Source organism: Pelophylax lessonae, assembly GCF_965119305.1.
Source record: "Pelophylax lessonae genome assembly, chromosome: 10".
In the NCBI taxonomy this organism is placed as follows: Eukaryota; Metazoa; Chordata; class Amphibia; order Anura; family Ranidae; genus Pelophylax; species Pelophylax lessonae.
Genome location: NC_138777.1, coordinates 160,307,197 through 160,324,433, shown reverse-complemented (window position 1 = coordinate 160,324,433; position 17,237 = coordinate 160,307,197). Strand labels below are relative to the sequence as shown.

General features: G+C 41.8%; 1 protein-coding gene across 1 annotated transcript in view; it reads left to right on the top strand.

Moving 5' to 3' along the window:
• CD248 (CD248 molecule) overlaps positions 1–4,425 on the top strand; it is a 300,134-nt gene extending 295,709 nt beyond the window's left edge. The window contains exon 2 of the mRNA XM_082270569.1: positions 1,531–4,425. Coding sequence (XP_082126695.1) covers positions 1,763–3,964 — 2,202 coding nt within the window. The 5' untranslated portion in view covers positions 1,531–1,762 and the 3' untranslated portion in view covers positions 3,965–4,425. The remainder of the gene's footprint in view (positions 1–1,530) is intronic.
• Positions 4,426–17,237: the final 12,812 nt, after the last annotated feature.

Below are 17,237 nucleotides of genomic sequence, written 5' to 3'. Positions count from 1 at the left end.
TTTTTGTTTTTATGTGGTTCATTATCATGGCAGCTGGCGGGGTACAAGGTCCTGGTAGGCTAATATGGGGCAAACATATACTTGGTAGGAACCCGTCTGAGGTACGGCTCCCAGTAATTGGTATGTTGGTATCTGCGACAAGTTGTCTCCGAGTCGGTGCTGTGGCGGCTGGAGGCCTAATTAAGTTGGACGCAGGTACTTTATTTTTTTATGGGACCTTGAGGCCCCAGTTAAAGGTAGGGACCCGTCAGAGGTACGGCTCCCAGTAAATGGTATGTCGGTATCTGCGACTGGTTGTCTCAGAGTCGGTGCTGTGGCGGCTGGAGGCCTAATTAAGTTGGACGCAGGTACTTTATTCTTTGATGGGACCTTGAGGCCCCAGTTAAAGGTAGGGACCCGTCAGAGGTACGGCTCCCAGTAAATGGTATGTCGGAATCTGCGACTGGTTGTCTCCGAGTCGGTGCTGTGGCGGCTGGAGGCCTAATTAAGTTGGACGCAGGTACTTCTTCTTTGATGCCTACTAGGACCTTAAGGCCCCAGTTAAACTGGTTTTAACGTGTTATTTATCTGTTTGGTTTTAACGTGTTATTTATCTGTTATGTATACAGTTTTGTTAATAAAAGGCTGCTTTGGCCATTTAACTCCAGCTTATGGTCATGTGGTTATTTATAAGGGGTAAAGGGAATGATGGTCAGAGCATTATAAAGACAAATCATCTTTAATACTCTAGTCAGAACAATTTACATAAAATCTGACATAAATAGGAGAATTGACATGGCGGTGTGCTTTAAGTATTGATTCAATGATGAATGTGTATTCTGCAGGCTGAGGTTACTTCCGCTTTAAAAAAAATTGTAAAACCACTTCTTGCTAAAATCCCACTATCTTTTTTTTCTGTTTCCAGTTTTCTTTTTGCTTGCTTTCATTTTTCATACCTCCTCCTTTCATAAATGTATCACTCTTTCCTCCTTTGTTTCCTATTAGGTTTCCTTTCTTTCCTATTCTCTCATTCATCCCCTTCACACCCCCCCCCCCCATATATATGATTCATTCTTTTTCTTATTCTGTGCGCCCCCCCCCACCTCAGCCTTTCTTGCTTTCTCTTTCTGTGCCAGCACAGAAATATTTGCTAAATCTCAGGGGGTCTGAGACCAGGAGTAAAACAGGGGAGAGGAAAAAGAGCAAAAGAAAAAAAAAAAAGACAGAAACAAACTTTGTCCATACAAGGATGGAGAGGGGGAGGGAGAGCATTGCATGTGGGAGAGCGAAAAAAAAGAGAAAGACCTCCCTCCCAAATCCACAAGCAGAAAGATAGTAGTACTTCATTTCATATTTCGTCTGTTAAAAGCATCAGACTGGAGACAGCTAAAGTACAGACAAAGAGCAGAAAGATGACAACCACTTCCTAACCAGGCTGTGATGTGAGATAACTGGCTGCTTCGGAGAATGAAGAAGGAAAAGTTATATCTAGGAAGACCAACAGCACTGAAATTGGTTTAAGGAATACAGCAAGGTTATATTAGAAGTCAGTGAAATCTTTTTCAAACACCGTGAGGATGCAACTCATTCAGCTACTCTTAAGGAACTATTGATGCAAATGTGACCAACCACAGAAACAGCTGGAAAGAGCTAATCCTGAGCAGAACAAGCTGATTTTACAATTTACCAGAAGGACAAAGTTCAGTTTGCAGAGACACTTATCAGACTTTCTTGACAATACCGCACACCAAAGCAACCATCAGCTTTATCCAAAGGAATCACCATGTTTTTAATTATCCTTGGTCTGCAATTTGTATTATTCCTCCCTATTTCACTTTCCTATGAACTTAGAGAGCATGATGCCCTTTGTGGGCCAAGTGACTCGTGTTATGCAGTCTTGTACCAGCGACGTACGTTCCTGGAGTCTTGGAGAGCTTGTCGCGAAAGAGGTGGCAACCTAGCAACCGTCAAAAATGCTCAGGAAGCATCTTTAGTTGAGCAACTTCTTACCTCCTCAACAAGTTCTCACAGTGGAGACATGCAGCTAAGGCTTTGGATTGGCTTGCAGCGTCAGCCCAGGCAGTGTGCTCCTCAAAAGCCTTTACGTGGTTTCACGTGGACTACTGGAGACCAAGACACCGCTTACACTAACTGGGTTAGCCAGCCAGTGTCAGCAGGGTCGCCAAATTCCTGTTCAGCTCCACGATGCGTGGCAATTGGATTGGGCCATGGTAAACCAGAAGATGATTTTAAATGGCTGGAAGGATCTTGTACGTTACCTGTTGATGGTTTTATATGCAAGTTTCGCTATCAAGGATTGTGTCCAACTTTGACTGAGGAAACTGTTCGCTATTCTTTACCCTTTGGCTATGAGGGTACATGGCTAGACCCTCTACCATTTGGCACTGTTGCAATAGTGTCCTGTGAAGGTCAGCATCAGAGCATGTCTGTCCTCTGCATGTTAAAGGAGGATGGTACTGTGGGATGGAACAAGGATGAACCTTTTTGCCAACATCCTGAAGAATTACAGTGCCAGGAATGTCAGCAACTGTGTGATAAAGGAATTTGTAGCTGTCAAGAAGGGTATGTACTCCAACCAGATGGACACTCCTGTGAACCAGAGGATGACCATAACTATGAAGCACAAGGATGCCCATGTCAATACCAATGCATAGCTGGGACAGGTGCTCAGGGGTACCAGTGCATATGCCCAGAAGGCTATGAACTGGCTGCTGATGAACATAGTTGTGAAGATGTAGATGAATGTGAAGATGAAGAAACATGTGAACATTTATGTCAAAATACTCTGGGCTCATATACTTGCTCATGTGACTTGGGTTTTACTGTTGCAGAAGATGATCCTGAGCGCTGTGTAGATATAGATGAATGCCGTATTGCTCGTATGTGTCAACAGATGTGTGTCAACTATATTGGGGGCTTTGAATGCTTCTGTAGTGAGGGCTATGAACTGGATGTGGATCGTGTGAGCTGCAATCCTCTGGATTTAATGGAGCCAAATCTATCTGTGACTAGACTTTATGAGCAAGTACCAGAGACATTTGATACAGTAACTGATGGTTGGTATTTGACAGACTTAGATGACACAGAAACTCCTAGAACCTATATAGATCAACCAACAACATCATTTAAAAAAGAAACAACTGTGGAGCCAACTTTGAATACAATTTTTGACACAACAACAGACCTACTGGACTGGGAAAACCACGGGGAAATAACAGCTTTACCTACTGTTACCCCATCACAGACTATACCACCATCCTATAAGACGGATAAAATCAGAAGAACCATTCTCAAAACAGTGCCACCTAGAGTTACTTTATTGTCTTCAACAGTTCCTACAAAGTACTTATCAACTACATTACCACAGGATGGATCAAACGTTGATGAATGGCAGAAGGAAGAGGTCACGTCTGCTATAGCCACAACGGTTCAACCCAGAACCACTACAGTGTTGCCGGAGCAGGCTAGGATATCAACAACAGACCCTTACATTTTCCTGGTAGATGATAATCCTACAACAACAGACCCTTACATTTTCCTGGTAGATGATAATCCTACAACAACAGACCCTTACATTTTCCTGGTAGATGATAACCCTACAACAACAGAGATGCCAACAACAAGAGTACATATAAATAAAAACACAGTGCCTTCACTGGACCTCTCATTGTCTAACCATATTGGAAATGCTGTATCGTCTGATTTATCATCAGTTTCTTCCGACACACCCCAAGAATCAAAGGGTAAAAGGGACAACCGATGGTTGGTGGTAGCCTTACTTGTTCCTCTGTGTGTTTTTCTAGTAATTATGTTGGCCCTTGGTATTGTGTACTGTACACGTTGTGGAGGGGAAACAAAGCCTCGAAGTGTCACTGACTGCTATCACTGGGTAACAGGTGGTGGACCAGAGAAAGGCCTTCCTCCTTCAGGGGTAGAAATATCTATCAATCGAGGAACTGTTTAAAGAAACATGAGGATTCTAGAATTTTAAATTAGATAAAGTATCACTTAATGTGGCACTCACATGGGATCATGTTTTTTCTGGGCTTGGTGCAGATAAAAAAAAAAAGTACTTGCATAATAATTTTAGCTTGATTACTTTTTTCATGTGTTTTTGTCATTGTACAGGTTGTGTAGGCCACACACATTGGGGATATTTATAAAGTAGAAAACTTGGCAATTTTTCACTTACTGAAATATGTAGATTTTCTAATTTCACATAATCCTAAAAAAGTATGTTATAATAGCATACACATGAAATTGTCATATTATGTTTTAAGAAAGATCCCCTAAATACCTCTCTTTTTGGGTTTATTCAATGATTCTGCACAAAAAGCAGAAATAAACTGCTAACTTATAGCATCTAATCAGAGTTTGATCATTAAAATCTGATTCCTGAAATTCTGATTAGTGGCTGTGAGTTCTACCACTAATGGCCGGAATACACGATAAGAAAATCGGCCGAAAATTTCCGTTCAGCGAGCGATCGGCCGATATTCTACTCGTTAATGTCCAGCCATCAATGAGCGATATCGATATTGTGAATGAAAAATACCGTTTGAAAAACCCGAAAAATTCTGTCGTCTCGTTTGAGAAAGAACGATATTCTATACGTTGGTGTTGAGGTCGTTCAGTTTAAATCTGTATACGTTCTTGGCAACGTTTTCGACCGATGAACACTGTTTCGATGGTCGGCGGGCAACGGTCGGGCGATATTCAGACCGTGTATGTTGGCAACGTTTTCGACCGACGAATACTTTTTCAAAAGTCGGTGGTCGAATGATCGGGCGATATTCTAATCGTGTATTCACACCATTACTCTTTTACTTTTGCTTCATTCAAACATGTGTCTAAATATGTTGGCCTCATTATTTATAATATGCTCTGCTCATATCTGTCATCATCCTGTCTACTCAGCAAGAACTTCACAGTTCTCATTATTCCTACTTACAACTTTCTTTTCCAACTTAACATGTGAACCAGTGCTAAGTAGTTACTTGCCTATTTCAGACATCTCTGAGTAACCCAACCCATTTTCAGGCATGTCAAAAGCATTGATTTGTTGTTGCTGTTGTCATCTTTCACTCTTAATTAATGAAAGATGATATGCAATTGATTCTAGTTATCTGCACCCCACTCATGTATGATGATTTATTAAAATAGTCTGGTAGTTATTTCTTCAATATGTGTGGTGATAGTATTAATGGCACTCTCAGTAGGAAGATTAATTATTATAATGAACAGTTCAAATTCCAAATGTCATGGTGACTTGAAAATCATGATGTCCAAATTGCAATTGCGTACTGTGGTAACAGATGTGTGTATGTGTCTGAGTTCTGGACTATCATTATGACAACAGGATACTCAAACCTTTGGGGACCTCTCACAAATGTAATTCTGTTAATTGTGTGTTTATCATTTATTGTTTTATAACATGTTATTGCAGTATTGTCCCTTTGCCCCATCATTGTTATTACATAAATCTCTTGTAACACGTTACACCAATCCTTCCTGCGTTACCTGGATTACAAAAGCCTTTTCCACCCACCCCTTATTTGTAGGGAAAACTTTCTTTAACTCTTACCCTTGTCTGGATCATGTGAACACTCCTTGTATGTATGTAATAATTGAAGAACTGCATAGTGATGGGTGAGACAGGGATGCAAAAGCAATATACTGTGTACTGCTAGATGAATGAGACATTAAGTTTTGCCATAGATTCCAGTGTGGTGTATCAATCCGTAAACTTGTTCTGGCACCAAGGGCTCGTTACAAAAAGAGAAGTGCTTTTTATTGTTCAGAACATGTTTTTGTGATTTTAAATGCCCTTGCTGTAATGAGGATGAGAGTAAGCAATGCATTGCTTTTTGTTATAATTATGGTTAGGTTTCTGTATAATGGATACAGCATGAGTCATGCGTAAAAAAAATGGTTAACGTTTAAACCAACAAAATCAAGAACACAAAGCTAATGTCATTCTACTCAATGCAGGGATTTGTTGGGATTTTTTGCATTGTACAAAGTGTACACAGTGCTGCAAGTAAGCTACAATAGCATTGAAAAACTTGTGTCCTTTTTGCACTGATTAGGCCATGTCACTGCTGGTCAGATTTTTCATTCAAAATCTGAAAGTTAGTAATACAGAATTCTTCACTGCTTAAAGTGATAGATAAATGGGGATATATTAGAAACTCCATTAAAGTGTTATTAATCAGTCTGTAAATGCAGTAAAGCATGCTTGTTATATTCACTGTGGAACCTAAGGGGTTAATCCTTCGCATTGTGTAAAAAGGCTGTTTGATTCTGTATACACAGATCCTCCTCCTCTTGCATTGTCCCCATAACATGTCCGGATATGACACAGTTACTGGAGTCAGGCTGCACATGCTTGGTGTGTATTTGTGTATGGCTAGAGAGTTTTTTTTTCTTCTTGGAAGAGTGTCATCAGCACAGGGCCAATCAGCACTGTCCAGACAGAGGGCCAGGGGTCCTGCATTCTGATAGGATGATAGTATGAAAACTCATCCTACAAGCTTTAACCAGGTACTGATAGAAGTCACAAGAATGCTATATACTGCTAATGAGAAAATGTATTTAGCAGTTTATATTTACTAAAATTATTGCATTTCTATTTTCTGTGTACTGTGGGAGACCAGATATAGTGAATGCAGAGTCCATGGTATAGTAACACTTTTAAGTTTTTTTTTTTTTGCTGTTTGTGTTCCTATGTAGAAGATTTACACTTCCAGGCCTGGTGACCACTGTCATTGGGAAAAACAACTAGGCGCAGTGGTGGCGAACCTTGGCATCCCAGATGTTTTGGAACTACATTTCCCATGATGCTCAAATACCCTGCAGAGTGCATAAGCATCATGGGAAATGTAGTTCCAAAACATCTGGGGTGCCAGGGTTCGCCACCACTGAACTAGGGGAATCTCTCCAGCAAGGATACAGACCTCATAAAAATAAGGCTTTTTCAGCTGGAACTTGGTGGAACTCAGTTCCTCCAGCTCTGGCCTCTGCTCCCTGCTGATCTTTATCATGTGTACCCACAGTTTTCGTGCTGGTTTGCCAACATTTTTTTATGGACTTCTATTATGCCCCCGGGTTTTTGGTGAATTTTCTAAAAACCACGCACCTAAAGTCCTGCACTCTACATTTTTGGACGCTTCCAGAAAAAAGGCCAAAATCCAGGACATAATAGAAGTCCCAGTGAAACCACAGGTAATCTGCACAAAAACTGCTGGTACACTGTGCTGCACCCATGCTGCTGTTTGGCTGCAGTGTGAAACGACCTCTTAGGCCCCTTTCACACGGGCGGTGCACCCAACGGACTCCATTTTGCTCAGCGGGGATTGATCCGCCGATTCCCACTAAGCAGGTGGATGACAGCTCCATCTCCACAGAGACGGAGCTGTCAGATCCCAGCTCTCCTCTATGGGAGATCAGATGATGTTATCCGATTCGATCCTCCAGACGGATGGAAAATAGGGTTTCCATCCATCCAGATTTCACGGACAGGATTGGATCAGATAGCAGCGGGATCAGCAGAGATGTCTCCGCTATCATCCGCTGCCCCATAGGGATGCATGGATCATCCGATCAGGTTCGCCTGAAAACTGACAGACAGACCAGATCGGAAAGTCCGTGTGAAAGGGGCCTTATAGTCTTGAGCCCCTGGAATGTGTTGGATTTTAGAAATAATAACTGTAGAGCTGCACTCTACATGACTGGTGACTGAAGCATTTCTCCTTGCATACCTAATTTTACCAGGGTTACTAGCTCTACTACCCTATGGAGAGATACCTAATGACATGATGAAATGAGAAATTAAATGACGGAAAGTAAAAGCAGAAACAGCATACTGATAAGCCCTCTGTCAATCTGCTCTCTACTATCAGCGTGCTACTTGATTGGCTCCTTGGACTGCTTCTCCCACTCCCAGTCTGAGCTCTGCCATCCAGGGACTTCAATTGGATAACACAAGGACAAATCAAGCACTTACAATGCCTGCAAAATACAAAAGAAAATACAAAAAAAAGCTAATTTAAAGTTAAACTAAGCAGTGAAAGTACTTGAATTTGTCATGGTACCAGCCTCTTGATGTCCTTTTACAGCACAGGTCAAAGAGGGAGAGGGAAAAACAACATAAGGATTATATCAAATGTTTTGCAGTCCATGTAGCATGCTGATAGGAGGAGAGAGCAGAGTGACAGAAAGACAAGCTTATCGATGTGTTACTTTTTCTTTCATTGTCCAGTCATAGAATGGGGGGGGGGGGGGGAGACCTGTAAACAAAGGTGAAACTGCAGCAGAGAAAGATCAGGTCTCCTCCCCTGCCAGACAAGGTATTGTGCCGTTTGGCATAGTTGTGTTAATCTCAGGGCTGGATAAACAAAAACAATCCTTTGGGTGGTTAAAATATCTCTCATATTTTTTAAATCTGTGTATTTAGTTGTATGCCTGGAGTTCAGCTTAAGAATGTGCTAATAAATACATAGGTACATTGATTTGTGTATTTTCTATCCGCCTGGAGTTTGGCTTTATTAAAATGTAACATTTTTAATTTAGCATGTGAAAATGTATGGATTTTGTGGAACAGCTGTTGTGCGATTTTTAAAGCTGGGAACATTTAGAAGGAAAGAGATTTTCAGGAGTAGTTTTTCAAAGCCTAAGGCTATCCCTGGCATCGCAGGCAGTTGGCAGCTATGTAAACCACACAGCACTTTTAACTCCCCATATCCTGTCCATAGACCCCTGCATGTTCAGCCAGTGTAAAAACATTGTTGCACTTATGGGTTTAGGAAAAGCAGGTCATGTACAGAAGTGTGTTCTAGCGTGTTTTATACTGCTGGTCCAAGTTCTGTACTGTTTTAAAATCTCATTGGATTTTCTTGTTAATATGTTCTGATACTCTTGTAATTCAAAGTCATTAAGAAAGGTTGCAAGCTGAAAAAAAAATATTATATATATATATATATATTATTTTTAAATAATATACAGTAAATGATTAAAATGACCTTTTTATTTTAATTCAACATATGGCCTCAGTATGTAATGCATTGACAGGATTTCCTAGAATCATCCTCTGACTTCTTTCCTAGAAGTCTGCACAGAGATTGAGACCTTACAGGCAACCTTCTGCATGGAATATGGCATCCCCAGCAATGTATTGCGATTTGTTGTACCAGCAGTCAGTCTTTGGTAAGGTACTATCGCATATAAAGTGATACTGGGGTGCATTCTTTCTTAAGTCAGTACTGGAGCTGATCAGTAAAAGCAGAAATTCCCACAAAGGCCTCTTTCACACATACGGTCCGTTTGTCCGTTTTTCATCCATCCGTTGACGGATGAAAAACGGACATCAGTGCATCCCTATGTAAAAACGGATGACAACGGATGATCTGCTTCCGTCAATGTCCGTTTTTTGGAACGGATGAATGCCCTATTATTCATCCGTCAATAAAACGGATCGGACGAAAAATGGATGTAAAAGAACAAACGGTCCATTTTTCATCCTTTTTTGCATTGATAGTGGATGTAAAAAAAACTGATGAAAAACGGATGAAAAAACGGATGATAAACTGATACATTTTGACGTGACTGAACTGATGAACTAAACAGACCGTATGTGTGAAAGGGGCTTTAGTGCCGGTTCACACTTCCGCGTGTGCGGCGATCGCATGTAATATCGGAGCGCACTGCTCCTTCATTACATGCGATCGGATGTGCAGTGCGAATTCAGCCATACACTTTGTATGACTAAATTCGCACTTCACCTGCACAAAAGTCGCGCATGAGGCATTTTTTCAGCCGCATCAGGATCGGATCACACAGTGGTTCACACTTGTGCGATCCGATCCTGTGCGAACTGTCAGATCGCACTGCGATATGCGATCAAACTGGGGGTGTCGTTAACATTTCATTGACACCCCCAGCGTATCGCATATGGCAGTGTGAACTGCCAGATGTGCGTTTGCGATGCGGGAACAGGCTGCAAATTCGCAGCCTTCCCGCATCGCACAAGTGTGATCCGGCACTCAGTAGGAAAAGAAGAGGAAGTGGTGAGGAGCTGCAAGAATGTCATCATCCCGATCATAGACCAAAAGGAAAAAACCCTTCAAAGATGGGACTATTTGTAGGCATAATTGGACACCAAAATTATGAACAAATATGTAAAAAAAACTTTTCTATATTTTATTTGAAAATCACAGTATAAAATATCATCAACTAGGTGGTGATACGGGCTAAAGGGGAATAGGCAGGGCATTTTTTCAGCTGGAACTTGGTGGAACTCAGTTCCACCACCTCTGGCTCAGGCCCTCTGCTTCCTGCTCATCACTATCACTTGTAAACACAGAGGTCCAGCTTCTGTGTTTATAAGTGACAGCTTGTCTCCCAATGGCTCCCACAGATCTGATCTCCTGAGCAGCTCCTACAGCGTGCAGGATGAGGAAAAGGGATATGAATGGGGCCTGGGGTTCAGTGCAGATTCCAAAATCCCAGCAGCAAATGAGAGAGGCAGAGCCTCCTACAGTGTGTGGATCGGTAAAAGAACCGGCTAGGTGCTTCAGCTTAATACAGCAACACAAGTAAGACGTGGAAGATGGTGGAGCTTCTAAGGAGGGAGAAGATGGGGCAGTGGAAGGGGGGGTTTCATGAAGAAGTCAAAGCTGAAGAGGGGTGAAAGTGAGATGTGGATAGTGGATGCAGAGGTAAACAGCCATGGAAGAAGACAAAGTGCACCCCTGAACTCTGCACTCTGTATGCAGAGCACCCCTGAACTCTGCACAATGTACGTAGCACACCCCCAAACTCTGCACATAGTGCACCCCTGAACTCTGCACTGCACCCCCCAACTCAGAACTCTTTGACTACACCATTGAATGCAGTTTGGAGGGGGTGTGGGTGGGGGGGGGGAGTTTTGTAGGGTTGTGGTCGAGTACCTGCACCTATTTTCTGAGAAAAAAAAGCCTTGGGTATAGGCATGATAGAAAAATACAAAAAAGAGCTTCTAAATAAGGAAAGACATATGTCTCATCTCATGTGTCTCTCCTTATGTAGAAGTCCTTTTTTGTATTTTTCTATGATGCCTATACCCCTTTATCCTATATCGCCACCTAGTTGTGGATATTTTATACTGTGATTTTAAATAAAGTAAAGAAAAGTTTTTTTTACATATTTGTCAGTATTTTTGGTGTTCGATTATGCCTACAAATAGTCCCACTCTTGGAGGGTTTTTTCCTTTTGGCCACTTAGTAGGAATTACAAAGATTTCACCAACTCCAGTAATAACTTTTTGATCCTGATAGAGCAGGGAAGGGTTAGGAAGACTTTTTTTTTTTTTTAAACAAATGAGAAAGGAAGATTTTTATTTCTCTTTCTTTGTTAGAGACATTTACCAAATAGGGTCACAGGCAGCTGAAAAAAAAAAACAATTTTATAGCACAACACGGAATATTGGAAACCTTTAGCAGTTTGTATTGCGTCCCCAACTGCTAGATTTCCCTATTCCTGTCTAGGTGACAGTCATCAGACAGAACTGAAAGTGCAATAAAATCTCTCAAGTGGAAACACAGAATGCATTTAAAGCCCATCGCTGGGCAAAACAAAAAAATGCTAATTAAAGTGTTAGTTCACCTTTAGGCTCGGTTCACATTTATGCGAGTGCGGGAAGGCTGCGAATTCACAGCCTGTTCCCGCATCGCACACGCACCCCCGGCAGTTCACACTGCCATATGCGATACGCTGGGGGTGTCAATGTAATCTTAACGACACCCCCAGTTTGATCGCATATCGCAGTGCGATCGTGCAGTTCGCACAGGAGCGGATCGCACAAGTGTGAACCGATGTGCGATCCGATCCTGATGCGGCTGCAAAAATGCCTCCTGTGCGTCTTTGCTCCGGGTGCGATGCGAATTTAGCCATACAAACTGTATGGCTAAACTCGCACCGCACAGCTGATCGCATGTAATGTCGGAGCAGTGCGCTCCGACATGACATGCGAACCCGGCACATGCAGAAGTGTGAACCGGGGCTTACAGATAAAATGTAAAGGTGAACTAACACCAGACACCCGAGCTGTCAACACCCCCGCAACCTCTAGAGCAGTTCAGAAATTTGGAATCTCTGCTCTTCTGCCTCTCCCGGTCACAGCGATGGCACTGACCAATCGGAATTGATCTGGTCTATGCCAGAAGTGCTGATGGAGAACAGGCAGAGGAGCAGGGGGTTTCAAAACCCTGGAATGCTGGAGCAGCTGCGGGGATGCTGACAGCTCAGCAACCCCAGAGGTAAGTACAGCTGGGACCATGGGGGGCTGGAAGGATGCCCAGTGTTAGTTCACCTTTACATTTATTCTGTAAGGCAGGGGTGGGTGGGGAACCTTTTTTCTGCCGAGGGCCAGTTGGGCATTTTTAAAATCATTCGGGGGCCGTACAAAATCATCAACTTAAAAATGTGCCTGTTATATTTGGTCAAACATTTAATTAACTCACCCCTAATGTGATGGCTGCAACTGCTTCTCTTTGGTGAGGTGTGTGATGTTAGCTGGTATTGATGATGTTGCTTCTGGCAACTGGTTTTCCAGGTTTGCCCCCCTTAATGCAGAGTGATTAGTGCCCCAATCAATGCAGAGTGATGAGTGCCCCCCATCAATGCAGAGTGCATGGGGATTAGAGCGCCTCCTGATTACACACAGAGCAGGGTTCTTACTGACAACAGCAGGAGAGAGAGAGGAGAGAGCTGCAGCTCTAGAGCACAGCAGTGGATCGAGAACAGGCTCAGGTAAATATGAGGGGGGATCCCAATAACAGAAGGTTTTGCAGAGACTGCGATAAGGTAAAAAATCTTAAGCCTTTAGAACCACTTTAAAGGTAAATTTGGGTTTGAGTTGTACTGGGGTTTTCTATCTCAGTCATTACAGAACATGGGCAAGCAAAGATTTGCAATATGAATTTCTAAGCTTTTTCGATGAATACATCTAACCAGGATGGAATTGTTGATTCCAGCTTCACAGTAATTATTCAGGCTGCAAGCAGGTACTTGTGTGCCCTGCTAGTTGCTCCAATTTGTATACTTATGTAAACTGTGAGAAAAGACTGAAGTATATGAACCTACAGATGTGAGGTGGTCATCATCCAGTCTAGTCAATGTGATACAATCAAATTCCACAGCAATGCATTGCCACCCTTCACCCTAGCAGATCAGGGATTTTTATTTATTTCTTCTTGTAAATGTGTCAAGTGTCATATGTTTTTCCTGTATGTTTAAAAATGGCAAATAAACTAAATGTAACTAAGTTTGGTCAGTGTATTTGATTAGAAATGATTTAATATTCAATATTAAATTACTATTTTTGAAAGGTTTGCAGAATTTTGCATTGTTCATAATATTTTATATGGTATTGCTATGCAAAATAAAAATTGACACATTGAGGAACTTTACATTAATGTCAAAAAAGTATTTTATATTTAAAAGGAATGTGTGTTAAGAGAAATATGTAAGCTGCACTACTGACCTTGTTCTGAATGATAGATATTTGGCTGTTATATTTCAAGTGGAACTAAACTCTCTCAATCAACACTCAAAAGCAATGTAAAAAAACATTTTTTACATTTCTTCAGTTACTTCCACGTATCTGGCCTAGAATAAAATGATGTCATACATCCCAGAAGTCTTCATGGGCATTTTTCTTTTTCATCTGGAGGAGTGTAGATGGGCTTTCTCAGCTAAACACACCCGTCTGCCTCCATGTCTGAGCTAAAGGAAGATGGAATCCAGTTAAATGCTACATAAATCATCTGCCCTTAACCAAGCTGGCCATAGCTATAAATGCTAGTGAAGGGGGGGGGGGGGGGGGGTTTCAAAGCGATTTTTCAACAATATAAAGCATGGACATCTGGATTGATGATGGATGTAAGAGTCTGCTTTGAGTATTAAAATTGAATTAAATAGCAATTTCAGTTCGTGGTGCCCAGATAAAGTCAAGTTCCCCTTTCAGTTTTACTAATTATAATATTTTATATAATATAATATATAATGATAAAATATATAACCCCGAACTGGGGGTGTATATAAAATATACTGCCAGTTGGGTACCATTATTACATTATTATTTTCACTGAAATTCATAAAAATTGTCTATGTAGCAGTATTTGCAGGCATTGGGCCTGATGTGGGTCTGCCATGGTTACCGTTACCACCAACAGCACATTTAAGCTTGTTGCCCAAGCGTGAGATCTGAGACAATGAACAGTCCGGCATCTTTGGTTTTTAGTTTTATTGTAGGAACTCGGATGGGAGAAGGGAATGAATGGGATACTCCTCTGGCTCAACTAGGTACAAATTGAGAACACTTGAGAAAAATGCTGCCTAGCGCTGTCTTGGCACGACTGAATGCCGACCAACGCTTACTGGCGCTTGTAAACTGACTTGCTGTCTGTGAACTGAAAATTTACTTCTGAGGCTTTCTCACAGCTCAAAGTCCTGGGCACTATTCCCTGTAGTCTTCTCTGACTGAGGTAGCCACTAGCAATGACGCTGCAACGCTTAACACTGTACACTTCAGGGCCCAACTGCTGGCACCCCCTATTCTTTTCAGAGTAATCTCTGGCACCCCCTTTCTATATTCCTGTACCGGCTAGCTAGCTCCTGGATCCCTCTGACCTTCTCCAGGGTGTTCCCCTCTGATAGGCAGACCCCCAGGGGAGGTTTGCAGTACTGAGTCATGACTCATAAATGCTTTCCTGAAACTCGACCCCAACGCTCCGCTGGTCCTCAGCACACCTGGATCCTCACTGCAGCTCAGCTCAGCCCTGTGTTCACTCAGGCCAGCCACCTGGGACACCCGATTGTTCCTGACAGGAGGAGAGACAGCCATCACCTCCCTCCTGGGACTCTGCTTCCCGCCAAAGATGATCTGTCATGTGCTCCCCACAGACGTATACCCCCTCCCAGAGTGCTGTGCAGCAGAATCTGCCCTTCCAGGATGGATACAAGCCCTGGTGTGCTATTGGTCAGGTTTCCTCCACTGCCCAATGAGAGCCCTCATTGGGACACAGTGGGGAGACTCCCCAGCACAACAGGTACACCTGGGAACACATGCCAGCCTAGCTGAAATCATGGCCCTGCTGATAAGCAGACAAGGCCCACTATACTTTACCTAGCACCTACATTGGAGGGTGCTACATCTACTTTCTATTATAATAGTTTTTATTGTTATTAAAGTCATTGTAAATGCTCAATGTTTTAAAAATTTAAATAAAAAAAATTGTATATTTACCTGCTCTATGCAATAGTTTTGGACTGAGCAGCCACATTGCTCTTCTCGGGTCCCCGCCCAGCGCTCCTGGCTCCTCCCCTCACCAAGTGCCTATAGCAAGCCAAGGAAACAATTTATCCTTACTAGAAATCAAAGTCATGCCTTCTGTAACAGAATTCACATGTCACATGTTGCCAATATTAAAATATTGCTTATTTTATTCCAATAAATAATGAGGAAATGAAGAAAGAAAAGAAAACATTTTGTATTCTTCAGGTACAGTAACCATAGTTGCAATATTTTGTTGTATAAAGGAATTTTATAATTCAAGATATCTGTTAGTTTTTCATTCACCATTATCCCTAACAATTTAAATTTTATCAATTAACCTGATAGCTAAGCATTTTTAAAGTGATTGCATTGCTGTCCGGAAAATAAGCAAGATCAGTTTTTTAGTAGGTTTCAGTGCCTTCTTTATGGGTTGCTTCAGAAGGGTTTACCAAGCAGGGCCAGATATAGCCTGTCAGATATGGGAGGGGTGGGGGCAGTAAAAAGAGGTCAAGGGGCCTGCATTCCAAATTAAAAAAATGAGACATTGGGAACTACTAAGACATCTATCACAAAAGAGGAATCAACTTCACCCATTAGGTAGCGTTTTTCACAGATAAAGTGCTACTCTCAATCTCCCTTGTCTCCTCCTCTCATGCTCGTCTCCAGGATTTCTCCAGGGCCTCTCCCATCCTCTGGAACGCTCTACCTCAACCTGTACGGCTATCTCCTATTATAGCTGCTTTCAGGCGATCCCTGAAAACTCATCTCTTCAGGGAAGCCTATCACACCTCCAACTAATCTTCCATCAGCTCATTCCCTACTGTTACAACCTCTTGCACCACCTGCCCCACCCTATTAGATTGTAAGCTTTTCTGAGCAGGGCCCTCTTAATCCTCTTGTATTTTATTGTATTGTATATGTACTCTCTCCCTTTAACATTGTAAAGCGCTGCGTAAACTGCTGGCGCTATAGAAATCCTGAATAATAATAATAATATGCAAATGTATCACCAAGTGAATGTTGTGAAAATAATAAAATAATGAATGATTATAGTCCCAAAACAATATTAATCAAAATATCTTTTTCAATTACACATCATTCTGCGTGTGGTCAAATTCCACAAAATGTCTTCACCAAATTATCTTCACAACAGTGTTCTAAGTGAATTCCACTCCCCATAGGATACAAAACTCACCAGCTTTCTTTGCCTCTCATTTTACTAATCAGGAAAGTGAGCAGAAAACAATCCATCATGATTGATCGTTCCTCACAAGCATTGCAGGTACCACCATAGCTGTTAAATGTATACTAGAGCTCAAAGGAAAAGATGGTCCACATAGTGTAATCCTGTTTAAAACACTTTATTGAATTGCCAATTCACAAATAAAAACACACTCACAAAAAAGAACAAAAACTTGCTCATCAATCTGTAAGGGTAGTCAAGACAATAACAGCATTTGGATGGTGTTAATGGCCTCTCACTACACTCTCACTACTTTCTCTGATCCGCGATCCTCTTGGTCTTTGTCACTTGCAGTTGGTGTATTGACTTCACTTCTTGTGGCCTTATAGCCCGGCCCTGATGTGTTTCCTCATCACGACTTCAGAACAAACACTCCTGACCACTGCACTCTGTAAACTGTGCCATACATTAAATACATCTGACTGCAGGACACTGTATACTGTAGTGTACTTTACAAACACACTTGATTGCTGTACTTTGAGCATACAGGATTGTTCGATTAATATAAATCCTTGTGTAAAGAGTGAAGTGGTCAGAGTATGTAATATATATCCTAGAGTGCAGTGGTCAAGAGTATGTAATGTGAAGCATAGCATATAGAGAGCAGGGCTGAAGAATATGTAATATACACCACATCATAACGAGGGTAACAGCCACGAGCACAGTGCAGGGGTCATTAAT